The following is a 22,970-nucleotide window of genomic DNA, read 5'->3' as shown; positions in this document are numbered from 1 at the left end:
TCACCGAAGTCCATCCGATCGGGGATTCGAGGAAACTCTGTATGTCTTCTACATATTCGCAGAGTCTTCGCATAACGACTCTCGGAGTCCGCTCGGGGATAAACATGGGGTTTTTGTCTCATACGAGGACTCTGCTCGTGGAAGTCGAGAATTACAGAGCCGTACAGCCATGCAGGAACAGACTCAACGTATCATCGCGCAGGTCAAGCTCATTGGCCGCGGCTTTTGGGTGGTGTATTCAACTTGGGGACGGTATGCCAAATACCACCGAGCACGACAAAAGCTTCGTGAGTTACAGGGCGCTCTGACTAAGTTTCTTCCGATGTCAGGAGGCCCCAAGTACCTATTAATTATGCTCGCTCTCGTCGGAGCATTGCCGATTAACACTCGCAGGAAGTTCTTAAGCTCGAGGAACGAGGGCAAAAGCAGGCCGCATCGTCACCTCGGGCTCGAACACAATGTCAGACCAGCCGAAGATGATTTACCTCCCAGACACCATGGCTAATTGGCCTTGGCCGAGAGCTATCAACCCCCACCACGAGGAAGTCGAGGCTGAGTCAGACGCATGGTTCGAAGGCTTCAAGCCATTCACAAAGAGGTTGCAGCTTGCCCTTGAGACGTGCGATCCTGGTATGTGTGCCCTATTGTTTCATTGTGCACTGACTCAGGGATATGTACAGGAAGGCTTGCTTCTCTCGCATACCCATGGGCCTCGAAGGGTGAGTGACGCATTCGCTTGAGCTTATATTTTGTGACCTATCCTCCAGAGCACCTGCGCACCGGCTGCGATTTGATGAACGTCTTCCTTATCATTGAGGAGTCGACTGATGTCGAGAGCGCATCCGTTGTCCATGACATAGTCGATATTGTCATCGATGCGATCAACAATCCGCATAAGCCGCGCCCAGAGGGAGAGAGCCATATTGGTGAGATTACGAGACAGTACGTGCATGTCAATCCAATTTTGAGCCCCTCGCTGACGACGTGCTCGCAAACCAGGTTCTGGGAGAGGGCAATAAAGGCTGCCACACCCAGCTCGCAGAAGCATTTTATAGAAGCCTTCACCGACTATCTCAACTCTGTGGTCGAACAGGCCGTCGATCGCGACAACAACTACATCCGCACCGTGGACAGCTACCTGAAGACACGGAGAGAGAATATCGGCGCGCGACCATCGTACTTCCCAGCCGAGCTGGGGCTCAATCTCCCGGATGAGGCATTCTATCATCCCGTTGTCACCGAGCTGTCATACAACATTGCCGACTTAATCATCCTAGACAACGCAAGCCCGATTTTATCCTCACACGACGAGGTCTCGCGCTGACCACGCTATAGGATATCGTATCGTACAACAAAGAGCAGTCAACGGGAGACGACCGTCACAACATCCTCACCATCGTCATGCACCAATTCAACATTGATTTGGAGGCAGCAATGGCATGGGTGGCGAGCTACCACAAGGATGTCGAGAACAAGTTCCTGGACGGGATGAAGGAGTTGCCATCATTTGGACCCGTGGTCGACAAAGAGCTCGAGGAATACATCCTGGCTCTGGCGATTTGGCCTCGCACGAATGACTGCTGGGCTTTTGAGAGCGGACGCTACTTTGGGAGCAAGGGCCTACAGGTCCAGAAGACTCGCTACGTGCCTTTACTTCCGAAGGTGAAGACTGACCCGACGCTCAAACAAGAGCAGGCAGTGTCCGTAGTAGATCTATGACGAGAACTTCGAATATAGAATCTCTTGTATATTGTATAAATATCATCCTGCCCAAATATTCACTCACGGTTTGCAACGCTCAGTCTGGCATGGGAGAGGAGGAGGAACGTCTTCCTCCATATCCAAACGTGACCGGTGACCATCCAAACTCTCGGCCGCCAGGCTTCAGAGGTCCATTATATCCGTCGCTTTGTTACGCGATGTAACAACATTGTGATCGCACTCGGCAAATGCCGCAGCTCGCCACTTTTGGCATTACATCTACAGCCACAGGTTGTTCACAATCACATACGGTTCAAGTCTCCGCCACAGTACGCGACTTCTTGCGTTGACAGTCATACACTCCTGGGGTATGGCTCCTTCTCCATCTCGATGTCGGTGAGTTTACGTCTCATGATGTGAACATGCGAAACGGGCTCATAGGGCTAACCTAGGGCAAACAAGAAACCGGCGACAGTGGCCAGCGGACGTTCCCTCTTGGCGCTCAACGACGATGTTCTCCTCGATATTGTCTCATTTCTCCCGCTCCCGCAAGAGGATGCCTTGAACCTTCCGTGCACGGCACGGGGTATCCGTAGCATCGCCATGCGCCAGGTTCTTTCAGCAGTCCGCTTTGATAGCTGCAATCAAGTCTTACGTTTCCACGCGCATATGCTAAGGACGCGCCTACTCATTCTTTGAAGTGGGTCCAGATGCTCAGACTTTCACTCTCCAAACTGCCGACTAGCCGCAGGAGCCGTATGCATTTGTTCTCCTGTGTGGCGGATATTCTCGAGCAGACAACGAATCTACGATCTCTCGAGCTTCCATGAGAGATATTATGCCAACAACCTCGCATCGGATCCGGAGTGGCATCTCTCTCCAGCCTGTCCGAGCTGTCGTTGGAGGGTTTGCTGACCCATCACGGACTCTCAATGCTCGGCCAGGTGAATCCCAAGCTCAGGAAGCTTTCCATCAGAATGTCACGGAGTGATTTGGACCCTATGGACATTTTCGATGTTCTAACACGCCTGAGCAACCTTCAAACACTAAAGATCAGCGAGGCCAATTTTCAGGAGGAGGGACGGAGACCAGGCTCACAAAGGAGCCGAATTCCCGTCATACCGTCTATAACAAGGCTTGACCTCAGCTACTGTCAGGATGTCTCCGGACTGGTGTGTACATTTCCGAATGTACGGGAGTTATGCATGACGTTGTGCGACACATATCCGGAATCTGGTCGAGCCGATGAAGAACACACATGGTGGCCTACTCTCGATTATTTGCGTATTTGGACCTATAGCACATGGCCAACCCTGTGCCAAGTTCACCATTTGTGCATACATTCAGACTTTGATGAATCGCAGTTGCCGATGGTACAGAGACTGTCACCCGTCCGGCTCTCGATTTCCATATGGACATGCAAGCCCTCGTTCTGTGAAATGTTATTTGTCAATCTACCGAGGCTCCGTGCTCTTGAAGTGAGATTGATAGATCTACGCTCGGAAGAGCTGGGAGAAGTGACACTCATCCAATGGGCGGTGCGTCATAACTGTGTTTGTATGAACAACCTCTGACTCGAGGATGTTCCAGGAGAATGTGTTACGTTTCCTTTGTTCGGCTCATATCGCCTGCCTAAAGATTCAGGCAAATACCATGGTCTGTTCTGTGGATGTGACTCCATTGTGGATCGCCATGGACCCAGAGAGGCTGCATTCGTTACCCCGACTCGTCGCCGAAAACATTCCGTCGATGGAGCTGTTTGCAGTCGGCCTTGCAGGCCGTCGGCCGAATCCAGACCGGACGCGCTGGACGCAGATCCGTGTTGACGGGGACAATCAGCGTGTTATAGAAATCATCGATCCCACCACGGGTGAGGAATCACTCTCACGGATAAGCTCTCGTTTTTACGAGAGTGTGACAAGCACGGGATGAGCCCGTAAGTCGTGCGCGACGTCATGCTTATAACTCTAAAATATGATATAGATAGTCAAAAACGAACGTCGGCTGTCGTTTGCAACAACGGGTAGGCCGCAGTAGCCTCGATGATGTGTTTGTGCAAAGCTCCTAGTCTAGTGAATATTATTGATCATCACTTGTGTTCGTATCTTTCAATGCCGACGTTGTAGGCTCGAAAGCGTACGACGTCGATCGCTTTCACATTGCACTCAACAGACTGGGTCATGTTCTGAGATATGGCGAGGCATCCAGCGCCACTGTCACATAATAGTCAAGCTCTCGCAAGGGTTCCGGCATGAGACAGTCGATATCAGGCTGGGGTCCGTCGCCCTTCCAGTCTTTGCAAAGTGAGCATGTTCAAGTTTTGGCCTTTGGCTGTTGACGGCGGTAAACGACAATTGAACCTCTAGCGTCTCTGACAGCGTGACAAGCTCACAAAACTATGTAACCTCATCGTTCTATAGAATCAATCACAGTGCATCTTGCACGTTCCAGACAGTACATGCGTAACCTTGGTGAAGGACTGTGTTATGCACAGCAGGATATCGGGCTGTTAGTTCATATAATCTACATGCATCGCCGCGCTCTGGATGAGACACACTGATTCTGCTGAACGAGGCTTGATGGTGCATTGAAAGGGGCCGGGGTGACTGCGAGAACAGCTTCAACCAGTACAGCTATCGGTACCAGACGTCGCTCACCTGACAGTGCCTCCTGTGTACTGTACACCTGACTCAATGGGCAGTCCATCGGGACCCACCGCCTTGCTGATGTCCAACGTGGCTAGCACGCAAGCGACAAATATGAATATCGAGTCTTCTGCAAGGACTCTCCCCGGACAGACTCTGATTGACTGTCAATCGCCGATGAACCAGTGCAGATGATTGTGTAATCTTACCGTCGCCCGTAACCAAAGGCAAACTTCTGGGGATCTGGGTTCAAACCGCCTTCCTGGTTAAGGTACCTCTCTGGAATGACTTGGAACGGGTCTGGATACAGCAATGGGTCATGAAGAACAGCCCTGAGTTCGACATCAGCGAGAGTGCCGACATTGGGGAAACATGCCACGTGCCAGGAATTCGCAATTACTGTCGCACCGATGGGAATATGAAATCCGTTGTAGACGTCGTCTTGCATGACACGATGGGGCACGGCTACAGAAGGTGCATGTTGAGTGCCAAAGGGAGACGTGATGAAAAAGTAGTCTTCTCACATATTGGTAGTACAGGATTCCACCGATAGACCTCTTTCAGGACTGCATCCAGGTAGGGCAAATATGCTCCATCGCTGAAGTCTGGCAGGCGGCCCGGCCCAACAACGCAGTCCAGCTCAGCTTGTGCTTTCTGCTGAATTTCTGGGTACAGACTCATAATCAAGACAAACGATTCAATCGAAGACACCGTCTGTAATGTGTGCTCAGCCTTGGCTCAAATACGAGTTATCTGCTCTGTCTTACTGTGTCTGCTCCCGCTAAGAAACGAATTAGCAGCGTTGTATCTGAACGGATATAAGCGTACCTGCGTAGAACTGCATGACCGTAGTTTTATAGAACCATTCTTCCTCAGGTGTAGGATTGGTGTTCTCCTCAATCAGTCTCGCCGCCAGTGAAGGCAGAGCAGTCCCATTAGCCTGTACCCAGTAATTGAAATGCTCTAATAGTGTTTTTTTCCTTAATAAAGACTTACCACCTGATCTTTCACGTAGGCATACGGTTCATTGCATAGGCGCAGAAACTGTTCTCTGCATTCCTTTGCTAGACTCTTGAAGCCCATCCCAGGGAGCCAACTCGGAAGGTATTGCACTAGCAAATTAATCATGAGATTTAACGACGAGTCATGGAGTCCGACGCTTACGAATGGGAATATTATCTACTAGGAAGCGTCCAGGTCTTACCATGTGGGAAAAGTCCTTATTGAATCGTTCTGCCAGCTTGACAAAGATGTGGTCGACGTGTTCGATTTGCTGCCCGTGAGTCAATTGAAACACAACCGCGGCAATGAACCTATCGAACGTTCAGACCATGTCATTGCTTTACGTCATGAAAGTGCTTACCAGCGAGAGTGTGACCGCCGGTCTTTTGGATTACTAACAAGCTTGGAAAGCATTAAGGCGGCCTTGTTCCGTTGTATTCGATGGATATCTGTCTGATTGTGGTGGTCCAGGCTATTGAGGATGAGTTTGCGACCTTCCCTGTGACGTCTGCCGTAGCGCTCCAACACCGGTATGGAAGAGAACCCAACCCTAGTTGCAAAGTGAACATTGTATACTTACAGAGAAAGACGGGAGACATATGTACATCTCGCCTGCCAGGGGAATGTGAGGGCGATCGGCGTACAATGCACTCCTCTTTTCGAACAGCTCCTCTATGGCATTAACTGAGTTGAGGACCAGAATAGAATGGCCTAATACTGAAAGGCTAAATATTTCCCCTAATGTTTGAACAGTATGAAACAGAATACAGACAGCGCTCATGAAGTAAGCTCGTACGTACCGTATATCCCAGCCCATTCGGTGAACTTGAGCCACTGAAATTCAAAGGGAACGTTCAACGCGTTGCCAAGTATTGGCAATCGCGCTGGACCAGGAGGTAAAGGAGCTTTTGCACGTTGCTTCGCAAACGTATAGCCGGCTGCGCAGATCAATATGCAGACGGCGGTACAGTATGCCCACGGAAGACTCATACTGCAAGATGGAATACCTGATCTCTGTGGGAGGGCTTGAGAGGGGGGGAGGGTGCACCCGAGTTAAATGCAGGATCTCTACACATCGTAACGCCGGCTGGGTTCCATAACCAACCATCAGCTGATATGGATCACATCGCAAGTTATTCGCTACATGCAGTTGTTCGTGCGTCTCATGACTTGACACGAGGCTGTGAGCGGGTTGGCAATAATGGAAAGCAAAGCTCTCGTACCCTTTGAATCAAATGATTGAGCGAATGGATTGCCGAAGCAGTTTCAGGGTCTGGAGAGGATGGAGCACACGCACTACCTGATAAGGGTATTGAGTGACAAATTTTATTTCTGCGTAAATAGGATTGAGTGGATGCGCGCACGAGTTAAATAATCACTCACCAGTTGCCCATCGTTACATCTCACTATCATTGTCATCGCAGAGAACTTGTCATACTACAATTCACTACTCGTTGGTGACGCAGGCATTCGGCATGTGGCCGATCTGCACATTGGACGCCTTTCTGCCTGTAACACCGGAGTGCCGTTGTGAGGTGTTCGGAGGGGGCGCCAGAAGCTTTGGTGGAATAGCTGTGGTATAGGCCTAACGCGCAAGGTTCGGAGTCTGTGAGCAGAACGTCATATATATTTCGGCCTGCGCAGGCTCTATATATCTGTGTATATCCCGTTAGAAGAAGCAAAAGCTTGTCGAATGCGGACACAAGTAATTATAGACGGAGATAGTATGGGATTTCTCGATGAGCACGCAGTGCCTGCGGCGCCTCTCCGAAATGATGGCGTCAACTGACGCGCGCTTGCGTGTTTGGCACTCGTGCATACTCGACATCTTAGAGCACATATAGGAAAGACACTCCCCATGCCGTGCTCAAGTGCATTAGTGTGGACGCATCTTGAGACCCCGCCGCTTGGTATTTTGCGTCATGAAGATAGCCAGAGTAGATGCTTCGTGGCAGGAAGACAATGCATAATAGGGTGTGATGAAAGTGTTCTCTAACGGAACAGAACTTCTCTTCCGTCAGGTCCACATCCGTATCCATTCCTCGGCGTCCTACATGATGTGCCTTCGGTATTACCATGGAGGACATTCGAAAAATGGTTGGATTGTACGTTGCGCGTATTGCGTCCCTTTCCCTGCTTATGAATTAGCTGTGTCTACCTAGGGGATATGATTTCCTCTCACACTTTGGGCAAGGAAGTAATTGTGCTTGACTCGGCCACGATATCTCACGAGTTGATGGACGAGAGGAGCGTGATTACCCTTAGAGGCCATGCTACCATGGTCAATGAGGCTATAGGCTGGGAGCGCAAACTTGTTTCTCCCACAAGTCACAACTGGCAGCGACTAGCGCTCACATCTAGTCAGAGACAGTCTCTTCCGAGCATATATTACAGCGAGGAGCTCCAAGTCCACCGCAAATATCTGCATCAGTACTTTCACAAACAGAGCCTGCCAGATTCCTATAACATCGAACTCAAAAAGGCGTATCGGTTGTTGGCTAACGTTTTGGGCGTTCCGGGTGATATGAAGTATATTCGCCTAACATTAGGCCCACATAATCATAGGTGACATATATTTGGATGCTTGCGGGCTGCGTCACGACGATGCCCACATAAATGACCCCCGAGTCTAACGGTTAACCCGAGCCTAAGAGGTCCAATCCGCCGCCTCCACGAAGAAGGCTGCAACACTAAGCCCGATCCCAGAGGGCTGGCATTTAGGTCCAGTGAATGGTACCCGGAGCATCACCGCCGTTCTACCATTCAGACTCGACGTGTGGTCCTGAACCATACTCAATAAGGCGATGTGGCTGGGTCCTGGGCTCGCAGGGCGGATAAAGCCATTTTGACGTCCTTATCAAGCAAAGTATTGTTTCCGACACCTTCTCGGTGAAGAGAATTGAGAATCTGAGACCGTAAGAGCATAGGGAGCGAGCGAGTAAAGTATGGGTTTCGGTGATGTGGTATAAAACACAACTGATACATGGTCATGCATATATATCATTTAGTTGAGGGCGTGGCTTCTGGCGTTAAGCAACAAATAATAGCGCGGGAACCATCATAACAAGGAACCAAATTCGTGGCGCTTCGCCACAATATTCAGACGTTACGAATCATTATGGTCGACTCTAAAATGGACAGACGATCAGTAGCATAGTAATTCTGATTGCGATATGTATTTGAGGCGCATGTTGGTTTCCCCTACCGACAACGTATCAGGACCCAATATAGTATACTGGGCGCTGACACGTCTTCCTTGTGCCGGAGAGTACTTATCCCGAGGACCACGGAAAGGTCTGCGCTAGGACGAACATAAATGTCCGCCCTTCCCTCGGGGACTCACCTCGCTATGTTCGCACGACCGTTCAAGCGCTCGAGGTCGATCAAGGAAGCGGACGGCAGCAAAGACGTGAGGACATACGGAGAGGGGAGAAGGGAGGACACGATCCTAGCAAGCGAAAACATTCAGTCTTGCGGAGTAATTGTGAATATCCCCAGCAAGCTCACTCTGACGGCGACTGGCCAACGTACTTGATGATCGGAGTCAAGTGTGAACGTCTCCCTGAATGCATAAGTAGTTGAACAAACTGTGGGAAGAGCATTCAGCGAGAAAGGCGCAACAATAAAAACACCTTGTGCCGTCGCCTTGGCTTGACGCAAGCAACAGACGAACGGGACGAAGAGCCTATAGGCACGATTGGTATACTCAGTAAATGATGAAACTCGCCGTCTGTTCACGTTGGGGACTGTAGAGTTCATATGGGTCGGGCCGATCACACTTGAAGACGGCGAGTAAGCTAGGATACGTGTAGCGAAGCAAAACACCGCTCACTGTTCATGCGCGAGTATAGAACATTTGTGAACATGTTAGTCAAGACCGAGTACAGTGGTCAGCCATAGAATATCCAGGAGACGCCACATAGTAAAGCAGAGAGAAAGAAAAGAAGTAGAAGCAGATGAGGAATGTCGACAGCACACAAGGAATCAATCGCAGTCAGCCAGCCAGTGATGGAGTCGAGAGAGAGCGGAGAAGCAAGTCGCCAAAGCCCAGAAATCAGCCTCAGAGTAACTAAGCACAGAGACGAGGCGGAAGCGGCGAGAGACAGGCGACGAGGAAGCAGACGCGAACAGCCAAGTGGCGGCCAGAAGCAGACTAGTAGCTAGCTGTTCTTAGAGGTCGCTTGAGATGTCAAGTATCAGATGAGTCGGTCCTTGTATGACATGATTCGAGCACTTATGGGAGACCTAAACCCCGAGACCTAGCCTCGAACCCCCAGCTGTTGAGCTTGTTGCCTAGCATGTAGCCTCCTTGATGGGAACTCGCCGCCGCCTTGAAACTGTGGCGAATTTCAGGACTCGGTGAATGATATGTGTGGCGATTGGCTTACCTTGACACAGCACAACGCCACAGTATGGAGCTATAATGCTGAGTTTGAGGAGACAAGCCAGAGCATATGGAAGGTGTGTCGGACAAGCAGAAGCACCTAGCACAAGCCCAGAGAGTATGCGAGTCAAGCACAGCAGAAGAAGACGTTGTAGACCGAAGCACGAGGTCGCCAGAGATCGAGAGCAGGCTTGTGGCTTGGACCAGGTCGACAGTGTGGCGCAGAGATGAGACATGAAGAAAAGGAAAACAAATGGGCGAGCAACACTGTGAGAACGATAACACATGGAAAAGAGTCATACAAAATAAGGCGACAGTCAAACGCAAGCACATGAGGCAGCAGCGACAATGGAAGAACATGAAGGAGCAATGTCAAACAACAACTTAGCGACGACTTGGACGACTTGAGGTGTTGAGTATAGTTGAGGGGGGTATCTGGAGGGCGGAGACACTGGCACAGAGGAGTGGATGAGGGAGAGAGATGAGGAAGGGCGCAGAAATGCGGGTCGTTATATACTCTCGGACCAAGGTCTGTTCGGCCCACAAGGCGGCAAGTCGCGGGCCTTGGCTCTCCGGTTCTCCGTTTATCCACTGATGGCGGTGATGCGACATGCGATTGATGTCTATGAATGGAACAAGGACATGAGGTTCGCGGAGTCTGAATTCGCAGAACAATGGGTCCAACTGGGTCCGAGTGGCGGCGAGAGGCCGAGTTAGGACAGCGACAATGTGCGATTGTACACATCTACAACGTCGTTACCGCGTGTAATGGCACGTTTCATCGTTAGAATCGACTTCGGTTACTCTCGGAGGGCCTATGAGGGGCGGCAGACCACGTAGTCTGCATTTGCCCAAGTTTTCAAGCTAGAGTAAGCGAGCGCAGCTCATCAACGTCGCCGTCATAGACAAATAGTCATTGCCAGAATGCGGGCAGAGCCACTATGACCCCTCATTAGACTGGTATGTGCATTTCACATGCATCCTGAAAAGATGATGTATACTTGACGGTATACAGAAAGTCAGCTCGTTGCGGTCTCCGGACAGACTCCCATGCATGTGCCGGAGAGATGTATACTCACATGACTGCACGTCACATTCGTTGTTTGAGGCTTCGCATTTTTCTCGGCGGACTTTGGTTTGGTTAGAGTTGTGGAATGATTTAGCCCATAAACGCACAGGTATGCGCGATGAGTCTAGTAGTGCTCGAAGAACGTACCCATCATGGTTGGGTAGTAACAGCAACTTGTCAGCTGCAAAGAGTACAGGTCAGCGAAAGCACTCTAGGCCCCCGGATAGTGCTCAAATTTGCAGAGACGATTAACATCATTGCGCTAGGACATCACTGTCCGCTTCGCTAGACACGCGTGAGGAGCCGTATTCGCCTTGAAGATGCGCACATGATGGTCCTCTATGATTTGAGGCCTTGGACGTACGCAGGACCTGAGCGGCCCCAAACAATCGACCACAGCGGGGAGGATCGGAAGAGAGCTCGATCATCAAAATGCGATCGTGATCGGGACGTTCAAAACTCGCCTTCGATGTTCTGAGATTTCTTCGACCAGTGACAGAACTCGATTTCCTTGAAAAGTGCCCAGGTTTTGCGAATATTCAGTCTGACACCCCTTCATGATTGAGCCCCAGCCAAAGCCCGATTCCATTCTTTCACTACACATTCTACAACTATGTCACGTATCATCGTACCTCAGTCGAGCTCATCTAGTCCCATGTCGGAGCGCGCATACAGCTCATCCTCGATCTCCCGCGCGAGCAAGTCCTGTTCCTCGCGCTTTATGAAGGACAGCACCTTGCCGGCCACATTGCCGACTTGCTTCCAGTTGATCGCCTGGCTGCCAGCCGCGGGCTGCTCGGCGCGCGCATACAGCTCGTCGTCGAAAGACCGCCCCAGCAGCTCGTCTTCATCGAGGGAACGCGCGAACAACTCACCCTCATCAAGCGAGCGCGACGGGTGCACGACAGTGCCAATGCGGTATGGGAATGGCCGAACGCTGGGAGTAAACTTGGCACCGTGAATACCACCCACAGGCAGCTCGCGGGCAAACGTTTGCCTGTCGACAGAGTGCGGCGGGTGCACAACTGGGCCGAGGCCAGCAGCGGTCGGGAATTTGGTCACGGGATGAAAACCAGGCACATCACGCGCAGCCAGTTCGTCGATCATCGCCCGCGCGTATAGCTCGTCCTCGATGACTCGGGCAAGCAGCTCCTGGTCTTCGCGCTTCAGGATGGAGATCACTTTGCCGACACCGCTGGCGACCTTTCCCGCGACGTTGCCGACCTTCTTCCAGTTCACGGCCTGACTTCCGGCAGGGGTTGGCTCTGCCCGAGCGAAGAGGCCATCGTCGTACATTCGCGCGAGCAGCTCTGCATCAGAGGCGCTATGATGGATTTAGTCAAAAAGTGAATCCTGCGTAGCATCAACAAACCTACGTACGATGCAACGGGAACTGCAAGCGCGGGCGCCACGGAGGTGGCAGCGAGGAGGATAGGGACGGCGATGGAGGTGCGCATGATGATCGATGTGCTCGTCGAGTGGAGATTAAAGTTTGAGTATGGATTCGAACGTGAGTTGTCGTGAAAAATGAATGCGTTGAAGATCGTAAATGAAGCACGGCTGGAACATGAGACATAGCATTTAGCAGGCTTTTCGAGCAACAAGATTCGTACAGGCTACGCACCAGCCAGTACCAATGCTTGAAGGTCGTGCAGGCTCTGCGATTGAAGGGCTGGGAGCTGAGGGTATTCGATGGAGATACACGACTTATATATGCACAAGATCAAGTAGAGACGCTCTTCATGAGAATAGTGGAGCAGAGTGCCCCGCCTCAGCGGTTCCGTTCATGATACTGGGGTGCGTTTCAGGATGTGCTGGCTGTGATGGTTCTGTCATGCAGCACAGTATGCTGCGGCCGCTAAGCGAAGATTGAAGCTCGATAGTCATCAGCAGTGATTGAACGTCAGTGGACAACAATATTAGCTTTGACACCTACCCAACGTTGGCGTGAGGTTCAGAACACACGCACACACCTCCCATAAGAGACTGAGATGCGCTAACGCTCGTGCTGTGTGCTAATGTTACTCTGTCGCACGGTGGAGCGACCATAGATCGCAGCGAGTCGGCATCTCTGCCGCTTTGCGTGTTGCGTGTTAGAACGAAGTAGCTCCAAGGCATCAAAGGAGTATGAAGGATCACGCAAGAGCCGCAAGCGGCTGGCTGTTGGAGAATCTTGATACTACAAAGGTGTACTCCCGGCTTCGTTGTTGCAGTGCAATTCTGTCGTTGTGGTGTACGATAGCACGTGCCATCATGAAGGCAGAAGCATGCAAGCCCACGGCGTTGTTGAGAGACTCCAGCCGTCACAGTGCATTCCAGCTGAAGGCCAAATAGTATCAAAGGTTGGGCCGGTATTCAGAGAGGATGAGCGGCCAAGTCGGGTTTTCCGAGCTTCCTGGTACATTGGCCTCGGCATTTGCCGCACTGATGTGCTCTTCGCCAAATGCAGAAACTCATATAGATTCGAAAGAGTCGAAACTACATGAACCACAAGGATTGTCGAGTCAACTTCGTTCAGTTTTATATGTACATCATTGCGTAAACGTAAGACAAGCATTACAATATATGCACGGCCCGAATGCTCGCCACAACGCGAATGCTCACGCGGCCCCGATCTCGCGCAAGTATTGACGACGGACCTCATCCCATAGCGTCCCTTGGGGCTCGATCTAAAGCCAGACGTAGCAGGCGTATTGGATACCTTGGCCTGGTAGTACCATTTTGTATTGTTGACGTTGTCTGTGATGCCCTCGTTCACGAACGTTATCTGTGCAATGCATACCGTCAGATCTCGGTGAAGCGACAGAGCAGCGTTGATACATACATTCTGCATCGTGATTGAGGCCCGGCCTTTTCCCCGCGAGCCTCCATCGCTGCCATGTGAGATGTAGAAGTCGAGGGGAGACCCGTCATTGACGACGAAGAAGCTGAGAGAATGCAGTCATCAGCCGTAAATCTACTAGTAAAGATGCTAGTGACGACAAACTTCAGGATCCCCCTTTTGATGACACGACTACGCCTCTTTCCGAAGGTCACCTTGTTGTCGCTTGTGGTCGTGTTCGAAGGATACGGTTTGGACGGGTCTGGAATGATGACGGCGCTCGGAGTGAGGATTCCAAACTCCGCCCAGTCAGACTGGACGTCGAGCGTCACCGCAGTCTTGTACGGATCCGGGTGTGTTACGATATAGTTGAATGCATTTTGGATGTCGTCCGCACGGGCCTGGAGCGTCGCGTCCACCGCGCTCCGCATCAGCGTCCATATCTCAGTCAGTGAGAAGTTCACCACGCCTGTGTTCTGTGTGTTTGTCTGTGTCCACTTCTCGTAGAGGCTGTAGTCCGTGGGACTGTTCACCAACGTGTTCGCCATGTCGGCGTCGCCGCCTTGACACGAGAGGAGCCGCTGTGCGAGTCCTTGATATGTCTTGTACTGCGACTCAGGTTCCACGTTTGCGTCGTACTTTCCGCCGTTCGGGATGCCGTTGTAAGCGTAGAGGACGTTTGCCGAGAAGCGGCTATTGACAGACGAGTTCGAGTTGTCTGCAGAAATCAGTGGTTCGCCATCAGTCGCGGTCAGATATAATCCCATTCAATTGGACACATACCAGTTGAAAGCGGGCGCCGTAGGTGGCATTAATGATGCTGTGGGAGCCGACGGTGTCGAAGAACGCCCGGTAGTCTCTGAGAACCGTGGTGTCCGGGCTGGAAGGCCAAGCCGGGAGACGGCTGACACGGTTTTTGAGCAGACCTTCGTTCAAATAGACGATGTAGTTCTTCAGCCCAGCAGCGTAGCGGTTGGCATTGTAGCTAAATAGTGCGAACTAGCAGTCGCTGCGGAATGTCTTGCTGATCGAATATCCGGCCGTTGTAGTACCAGTCACAGCTAGGTAGCGCGGGTAGAGGCTAGAGTCGTTGATGAAGGCGGCGCTAGCCTTGTTGCCATCCTCATAGGTGACATAACCACCTTGATAGGTCTGTACGTCTGTTGCAATCACGACGTTCTTGGGAACATTGTATGCAACGCCATCTGCCATGCCGTTCAGCTTGTGAACAAAGGTGAGCTATCCAACGCCTGCCATACCAATTTCGACGACGCGAGTCCCTTCAAATGTATCAACATCGATGACTTGTAGTGCCCTCTTGACTGATGCCGCCACCTGACAACGATAAGGCTTGGGAGTACAATAGACCCAAATACTTACTGCAGTGATGTCGCTAGGTGTGACAGTAGTCATGTCAAGGCTGTAGCCTAGCCAGTTGGTCGCGGGGAGATCGACAGGCATGATTGAAGTAAGGCGAGAATACAGATGAGAGGTTAACTACACCGGCGGCCGTGAGAGAGCTGATTTACAGCTTAAGTAGTAGATCTGACGGCAAGGCCGGCGTCAGAGGCTCGGGTATGGGCTATGTGATGCAGATACTGTGATGATAAATCGAATATCATCTATGCATGTCGCAATGTCCATGCGACCTGCAGCTTATGTGGCCAAGCGACCGGCAGCCATGGTGATATCTTCCTCTTTCCTTGGGGGTCCATATTGGACAAAAGTGCCCATACTTCCTCTCAAGGTAGTTGAACACTGGTTCTAGCCCGGAGTACTGCATCATATTTGGTGATTACCATATTTGTCCGTGAGGTCCAGAGATCACCGATCATCACCACATCTCACACTGGTGATGCACTCAATATATGCACTTCATCACACAGATTTACGTTGATCTCTGCTTGCCATAAGCGAAATTAATTGGATAGAGCTGCTGTCAAGCACAACAGCAGAAGATGTTGTAGACCGAAGCACAAGGTTGCCAGAGATCGAGAACGGACTTGTGGCTGGGACTAGGCTGACAGGATGGCGCAGGGACGAGACATGAAGGAAAGGAAAAAAATGGGCGATAACACATAGAAGGGAGAATAATGTGACAGGCAGACGCAATCACATGAGACAGCAGCCACATCGGAAGGATACGAAAGAGCAGACAACAGATGTCAAACAATGACTTAGCGACAACTTGGACGACTTGAGGTGTTGGGTATAGTTGGGGAGGATATCTGGAGGGCGGAGACACTGGCAGAGAGGAGTGGATGAGGGAGAGAGATGAGGAAGGGCGCAGAAATGCGGGTCGTTATATACTCTCGGACCAAGGTCTATTCGACCCACGAGGCGGCAAATCGTGGGCCTTGGCCCTCCGGCTCTCCGTTTATCCACTGATGGCGGTGATGCTATAGGCGATGGGTCTATGAATGGAACAAGGACATGAGGTTCGTGGAGTCTGAATTCGCAGAACAATGGGTCCAACCGGGTCCGAGTGGCGGCGAGAGGCCGAGTTAGGACAGCAACAATGTGTGCCTATACACTTTTACAAAGTCGTGAGCCGCGTTTGATGGAACGTTTCATCGTTAGAATTGACCTCGGTGTCTCTCGGAGGGCCCATGAGGGGCGGCAAGCCGCGTGGTCTGCATTTGCCACACTTGAGACTGTGTTCTCCATGGTTGATTTCCTAGCTAGACTAGCTGGAATAGGTCGAGCGCAGCTCATCGCCGTCGCCGTCGCCGTCGTCGCAAACAGATACGCTGTTCATCACGGAGGCCGCATCGAACTTTGGGGAGGTTGCGGCATGGCCGACGTCCGCAGACGCGAACGCGGTCACCTTTATCAACTTCTCTTGCAATCCGCGGGGCTGCATCAAGATCTATATCACATTTTTATGAAACGCTGTCGTGGTCGTCGACGGGAAGGCCCACTGGGACTCGGCCACTGACCTGTGTGCACATACCCAACAGTGTCCAAGTCATTATACGGTATTACCTTGCTAATAGGAGCACGATGGATTGTTGCGGATTCCCGGCCGACTCGCTGTTGGAACAACGGTGCGAACGGCGCGGGCGCGTTTGTCCACGGGCGTAGCGATGCCCGTAAGGGACAATCGCGTAGCGTACATACAGTGCGCGCGGTCGTTTTATACTACGATAGGGGCCTCCGGCCCCCGACTACTCGTGCGCCCGAGCTTGCGAGCTCGTTCCTGATCACGCGGGGCTGCGCGTTTCAACACTCGCATGCGGAGGGTGCGTTGGTGAGAATGAAGCCTGCGCCGGAGCCTTGCAGAACTCACAGTCGGATTGCAATCGCTGCCCTAGAATTCGTACCTCGTCCGGACAATACTACGTAGTAATCTGAGTAGCTGTGTGACTTTTAATCCATGGCTACACAGGTGTGGATCTAGTGGTGCTTGAAACACGTACCGATAATAAAGCTCAAAGATCAACTTGAATAGCATTGAAAGTGATGATGTTGTCCCAACGCAAAATGCAGATAATGCGACGCATCTGCGATCCATTCCGTTCTCTCGTCAAACACGCTCTTCTGCCGCAGGAAAGTATTCAAAGTAGAAGAGAGATCCAGCACTAGTATACCGGGTCATTCTCGGCTCCGTTGTACCTGTGCGTATTCCGATATACCCCGAGTCAGGTCTTTCTCGTGGACGGCCGCTATGCACACGATATATCTGATTCGGGATTCGAGAGTCGCCTGAGTCTTCAGAAGTACGCAGAAACGGCGGTTCTTGAAACACAATGTTCCCTAAGAAAGGGCAAACAATTGGCCAGGGATGTGGACTCGGATTGCAACAGCGCGGAGAATCAAATCTCAGAGCTCGATCATCAAAATACGATCAAGATCGAGAGGTTGCACAGCCAAAGACAGAGTACGTGGACAACGCGAGAGGTCTAGATGACCAAAGACAGCTTGAAGACCAAGCCTTATGTTTATTACTGCATACTAAGCTGCAGATCGCCCCACTCGTTTTCGAAAGCAAAACTTGAAATGTATTTCTTGAAGTTGTGCTCGAGCCTTGTAGAGGACCCGCCCTGGGCGCCCTATGTACATAAGCCAGATAATCCAAATCTTGATCGTCTCCCCTTCTCTCTGACGGCCGATGACAATCAACACATCATTGCACTCCAATGAGCACTTCAAATCTGTCACAAAGAATCTCTCCCAAATTTGGGGAGGGGATGTTCGTCTCGAATAATACTTGTGAGGAGACTTTCTGAGCGAGTCATGTTAATGATACCATCTCGAGGCTTGGTGAAAAGCACGGATCTCAACCCGAGGCCAGATCCTCCATCGGCGAAGCTGCATCGCTATATCGAACACTACCCAATGTATGCTTGCCAATAGTCGGTCCCCGGGATCCAAGCATCAAAGCAAGTCAGAACAATATTTATGATTCATGGCAAACAAAGGTGTTGAACTCAACACGAAGGCGGTCACCCGGGAAATCGATCTAGACATTATGCTGGATTTGTACAAGTGCGGGTCAGCTGCGGCGCCACCGCGACTGCTCTCAAGATTCAACCCAGATCTCCCCAACGACGTCCCACTCCTTCAGAACACGAACATCCTCAGCATGATGCCTCGACTGCGCGCTCTCCTCCTGGCCCTCATTGACGGTCACGTCCTCGATCAGAACCACCCGCAGCCCACCGAATGTCACAAACCCCCGCTTCAGCGGCAAGTAGGACAGCTCGAAATCCTGCGAAGCCACGACCTTCACTGTCAGATTCCCGCCGGCCTCCCCGGATTCACTGTCCGCCTCGCTGTCGGTGGTGTCCGTGCTTACGTTCCTCTCGTGCGCGGGCGTGCGCCCGGGTGTCTCCCCCGGCTCAAATGGCGGCGCAAGCCGCAGCTGGGGTAAGATCACGGCTGATCCACCCAGAGACACTACGTCTTTGCACTCGGCGAGCTTGCCACCCGCACCGGAGCCCGCCCGCACGAACGGCGGGGGCAGCGAGACGACCTCAGCACCGAAGCGCGTCCCGAGCGGCGCTGGCGTCGCACCGCCACCGTCCGTTTGTGCGTCGTCGTCGTCTATGGCCATGCGTCGGGGCGACGTGACGAGGAGTCGGCACGCGAGGAAGTCCTGGAAGTCCGCGCGCTGGGGCGTGCCGTGCGGAGACGCACTCGACAACACTGATTCCGGGAGACGTGGGCTGTACGGGTCCTCTTTGGATGGTGCAGGTGCCGCTGCCGCATTCTCAGCCTGGACCGATCGTGGTGGCCGGAGATGCTGCACGACCAGCGAGAGGGGCCGCGCGAGAGGGGCCGCGCGAGAGGGACAAGGGCGGAGACATTCAGGGTAAAGGCGACTGTAAAAGGTTGCTCGACGTGCAGCGCGTCACGCGGGATAGTGCGAACGACGAGGTCCACATCCACGTCTTCCTTGCGGATCATGGCTGGATTGGGCGATGTCGGCACAGGTATGAGGCATTGCGGCCCATGAGTCGTGGTGCGGCTGCGGAAGGGCGATCGAGGTCGGAATGGGCATGAGCGCACCGACAGCGCAGAATGGTGCAAGGGATATCAAAAACAAAACGAACAGGGTCTTCGGATATGATGCATAGATGGACGTTCGTGTCGACGACCGGAAGGGATAGGCTAGCCTCATTCATCAGATGAGCCCATAGCGTTATCTGACAGGATAAAAGGTACATTTATATCACTCAGCTGTGCTTATCGCGCGCCATACATTACAACAAAACACCAACATGCAATTGGCAAAGGCGAGATTCAAGAATTGCGCGACTCTAGCCACCTACTTCCTGACGCCAATCTCGCCCAGATACCCCTGCAACGTCTCATCCCAAGTGCGTACTTCGTGATTGAGCCGGTACCTGGACTGCTGTGGAACACCAGACATAGGTGCCTGATAGTACCACTGCGTGTTCCAGTTGTTATCCGTGATCTTGTCGTTCACATAGTTAGCCTGTGGCACGATCAAGTCAGTTGAGCGCTGAAGCGATATCAGAGGCTACCGACCTCTCCAATGAGGACCTCAGCACGACCTTTGGCGCCGCTGCCACCGTCGCTCCCGTGCGAAATGTAGAAATCTATCGGAGACCCATCGTTGATAATAGAGAACCTATGCGATATCCATGTTCGATGTGAAGGTGCCGGCTAACCGTGACACGGCACTCACCGTATGGTCTCTCTTCTCTGATCGTGACTATGTTCCCTGCCCCAAGTGATCTTCGTTTCACTGCCCTGAGTCAGGGGCGGATACGGGTTTGCTTTGTTCTCGATGATCACGCCGCTAGGGCTGAGAAGGCCAAATTCAGCCCAGTCAGACTGGATGGTGAAGGTGAGCTCTGTCCTGTACGGCTGTGGGAGCGTAATGTTGTAGCTGAGAGCGTCCTGGATATCATTAGCGCGCCCGCGCACGGTGGTGTTAGCTGCGTCTCGCATATCATCCCAGAGCTCCGTCGTCGTGAAGGGTAGAGCGAGGATCGTTACGATGAGAGAGGATCGAGGGATTCGCGAACAACAGGGGCGGAGGCCCGATTACTGGCGTTGGCTCGACAAAGAGATACAGGAGACGTTCGAACCAATCTAAGTATCTACGTCCAAGTCCGAGACAGCGCGGCATATTTCGAAAGGTGAGTCAGAACTTGTACTAGTGCCACCGCTGTTGCCGGGGATGTCCGTCTAGGTCACGATCAGCATATGCAGGACCATCCATCGGTGTAGACACCGGGTCCAACGTGGTTGAGCTGAGCTCCCCCGCCTGAGATTGCGCGATGCTCGACGTCGCAAGTCTTGGGCCAGCCCGCGTGTCGGAATTGACTGAGCTTATATTATTATTTGACAGACGAATCCTCGATACCGTGGTCGATATTGCATGTCACACGTATGTAGATACAGCTCAGTGGTTCGGAGAGCAGCACTTCTTGCATATAAACAACGAGATATATTGAGCGCCTCCAGGTAAACAAAGAGAGAAAATACGCCCAAGCGCGACGAGCAGAGCACGGGAGCGAGTCGAAGTGAAGCGCCGTAGTAGGAGAAATCACAGCAATAGAGCAGGAATGATACTGTGCGTAATATGGTCGTGCGCGCAACCATAGCGATGACTACATCGACGAGCAAGGTTGGGCGGATCTGCAGGTCGAAGAGGTATGCGAGTATGAGACCGCTCCTTAGCGAGATCGAACTCGCCCCTAGTGTGCGATGGAGCGCGGGAAGACCGAGTTGACGCACACCCTGGGCCATAGTTCTGCGGGATAATGCCATCGCAGACGATGTGAGGTGCGCATGCCCGTAGAGAGGGAGGGAGGGATCGCGACATCTATAGACAGCGAAGATCGAGCAGCGTGAGAAGAGCGCATGAGCCCACCGACAGCGCAGAATGGTGCAAGGGATATTGAGAAAAAACGGACAGGGTCTTCGAAAAAGATGCATATACCGACAGTCGTGAGGTTATAGACGATTGGCAGGGATAGGCCAGCATCATTGGTCAGATGATCCTGAGTGAGCCCATACCGTTATCTGGGAGGATGAAAGGTACATTTATATCACTTAGCTGTGTCGGCGCGCAATAACGCATGTCGTCTTCGAGCTATGACATCGCATCGAGCAGTTGTTCATATCCATGAAATCGACCTTGACGGGCATCCAGAGCGGAAAAACGACAACGGGTGTGTAGATGGCCGCCGTACCGTAAGCAGTTCGCCAATCGGCTGGCAGCCGTGTGTTGTCCCGCGCAGCTGTCTACAGGTCCGGGTCGGCAGCCAGGGGTAAAGCAGCGCGGCGCGCACTGGGTAGGACCGCATACGTCCACGAGCGCACTCAACGTCCAGAGGATCCCAGTAGCATACAGAGACAGCTTTCCAGTCAGATGCTTGCCAGTGAGCGGGGCGAACTGATAGAGGCGCACCATGTGCTAGTCGCTCAGCACGGTGTTCCACCACTTTCCCCTCCCAAAGTTTGTCTGTTGAGCGGACGTATAGATGCGAGTAACTGGGATCCTCTTGCTCGTTTCCAATGACAAGGCCGCGGCATTGAGACGTCTGAGCACGAGAGCACAGCGACCAGGCAGGGTAGTTGTCCTAGCGCGTATGGGACGTGGCTGTGCGAGGTATAGGCTCCCAGGTAGCAGCAGAAAAGAACATCCACCGCTCGTCGACGAATCCAAAGGGCTACGAGGACGGTTTAGCTGAGGACGACGCCCACCCACGGGGACAACCAAATGCGTCTTGACTCTGGCAAGCGAATGTTTTCTTGCTATCACGAGGACATTTAACTGTAAACACAGCTTGAAGGTTGCCACGTCACCGACAGAAGGTGAAGGAGTAGGAGAGGAGCATGCGTTGAACTTTTGCACCCGAGCTTGACTGACACGGCAGGTGCGAAGTACAGCCCGACGTCTAAAAGAGGTTGCGATTAAAGACGGCGTGCGAACTCGCACCGCGCCCCAAACGCCTTCGAGTTGAATTGCCTCTCCGAGGTTTGTCTTCATCCAGGACCACGCAACGCCAAGCGGTTTGTTTCTGGCACCTCCGTTCAGCCTCGGATTGGATTGCGCTTCACAGCTGTGTAGCTCAAGGCTGTCGATCATTCGCTGCCAGCCACCAATCCAGAGACCAGCCACACAGCCAGCGAAGTACGAACGGGAAATAAGGCAGGTTTGTGCACACTTCCGGCCACAAGGGGTGGAATCAGGGGCCGTCTACAGGGCTATCGAAGACATAAATCTGCTAAAAGATCGAGAATTTGCTGAGCAGGTAGACAAATCGGCGTCTGCATCAGCGGTAATACGTCAGTGTAGAGAGCGAGCGACGCGGAGGGGCCAAATAGGATTGAGATCGGAACCGCCCGCCCCCCCCCCTGACATGTTCGCAGTGGCCTAATCCCTGCGCGTTTCTTGATTGACCTACTATCAACATTTGCGCTTGCGAACAGGCATTGTGGGACGTCGCCGTGCCCGTGAATAATTTACAGGCTTTCAGGAGACTGCGCTGCATCTTCGTTGCATATGACGTATGCGAGTGTCTTGGCTCTGCTTCTACCTAATCTGCTCCCTTTCTCACTGCTCGGGCCCTCACCGGTGAACACTCGAATCACCCTCTGCTGATACCGCGCGGAAAAGTGAGAAAAGTAATAAATTTATAGCTCGTAGACATAGATGGATTGATGAGAAACGTTGACGCCGTATAGAGAATATAAAACTGGATTTAGAAAAAGCAAAGTTGAATAGGCACTGCAAGTGTACACGGAATCCTAGGTCTATCGTTTACACTTGGTCTACTGGCACTGCGACTTCCACAGGGGGCGCCGCAAGGGGCGCCGCAGGAGGTGCCACATTAGCAACACTCACATTCCATGACACTAACACGA

General features: G+C 52.2%; 6 protein-coding genes across 6 annotated transcripts; 3 read left to right on the top strand and 3 right to left on the bottom strand.

Moving 5' to 3' along the window:
- Positions 1-458: 458 nt before the first annotated feature.
- On the top strand, positions 459-1,719 carry POSPLADRAFT_1133971 (hypothetical protein; the record flags this gene model as incomplete). The annotated part of the gene is made up of 4 exons (XM_024484419.1): positions 459-630; positions 768-942; positions 1,000-1,312; positions 1,336-1,719. 4 exons carry the CDS (start codon positions 459-461, stop codon positions 1,717-1,719), a joined length of 1,044 nt encoding a protein of 347 aa, XP_024341445.1.
- Positions 1,720-4,210: 2,491 nt separating this feature from the next.
- On the bottom strand, positions 4,211-6,338 carry POSPLADRAFT_1134491 (hypothetical protein; the record flags this gene model as incomplete). The annotated part of the gene is made up of 10 exons (XM_024484485.1): positions 4,211-4,307; positions 4,359-4,502; positions 4,556-4,811; positions 4,871-5,060; positions 5,161-5,286; positions 5,343-5,458; positions 5,511-5,659; positions 5,710-5,898; positions 5,954-6,086; positions 6,149-6,338. The coding sequence occupies 10 exons, from the start codon at positions 6,336-6,338 to the stop codon at positions 4,211-4,213; spliced, it is 1,590 nt and encodes a 529-aa protein (XP_024341444.1).
- A 1,086-nt stretch (positions 6,339-7,424) lies between these two features.
- Positions 7,425-7,917, top strand: POSPLADRAFT_1031706 (hypothetical protein; the record flags this gene model as incomplete). Its single annotated transcript, XM_024476809.1, has 2 exons — positions 7,425-7,453; positions 7,497-7,917. 2 exons carry the CDS (start codon positions 7,425-7,427, stop codon positions 7,915-7,917), a joined length of 450 nt encoding a protein of 149 aa, XP_024341443.1.
- Positions 7,918-11,434: 3,517 nt separating this feature from the next.
- On the bottom strand, positions 11,435-15,083 carry POSPLADRAFT_1044144 (hypothetical protein; the record flags this gene model as incomplete). Its single annotated transcript, XM_024478472.1, has 11 exons — positions 11,435-12,125; positions 12,182-12,361; positions 12,426-12,480; positions 12,775-12,980; positions 13,441-13,550; positions 13,584-13,728; positions 13,788-14,340; positions 14,402-14,526; positions 14,623-14,843; positions 14,871-14,957; positions 15,003-15,083. 11 exons carry the CDS (start codon positions 15,081-15,083, stop codon positions 11,435-11,437), a joined length of 2,454 nt encoding a protein of 817 aa, XP_024341442.1.
- Positions 15,084-16,140: 1,057 nt separating this feature from the next.
- POSPLADRAFT_1135798 (hypothetical protein) lies at positions 16,141-16,968 on the top strand (the record flags this gene model as incomplete). The annotated part of the gene is made up of 2 exons (XM_024484612.1): positions 16,141-16,525; positions 16,583-16,968. The coding sequence occupies 2 exons, from the start codon at positions 16,141-16,143 to the stop codon at positions 16,966-16,968; spliced, it is 771 nt and encodes a 256-aa protein (XP_024341441.1).
- A 1,055-nt stretch (positions 16,969-18,023) lies between these two features.
- POSPLADRAFT_1064874 (hypothetical protein) lies at positions 18,024-20,042 on the bottom strand (the record flags this gene model as incomplete). Its single annotated transcript, XM_024481864.1, has 4 exons — positions 18,024-18,946; positions 19,397-19,563; positions 19,617-19,719; positions 19,777-20,042. The coding sequence occupies 4 exons, from the start codon at positions 20,040-20,042 to the stop codon at positions 18,145-18,147; spliced, it is 1,338 nt and encodes a 445-aa protein (XP_024341440.1). The 3' UTR covers positions 18,024-18,144.
- Between the last annotated feature and the right edge of the window lie 2,928 nt (positions 20,043-22,970).

Source organism: Postia placenta (genome assembly GCF_002117355.1).
Source record: "Postia placenta MAD-698-R-SB12 unplaced genomic scaffold POSPLAscaffold_3, whole genome shotgun sequence".
In the NCBI taxonomy this organism is placed as follows: domain Eukaryota; kingdom Fungi; phylum Basidiomycota; class Agaricomycetes; order Polyporales; family Adustoporiaceae; genus Rhodonia; species Rhodonia placenta.
Note: the sequence above shows the minus strand (reverse complement) of the source record. Positions and strands in the feature narration are given on the sequence as shown.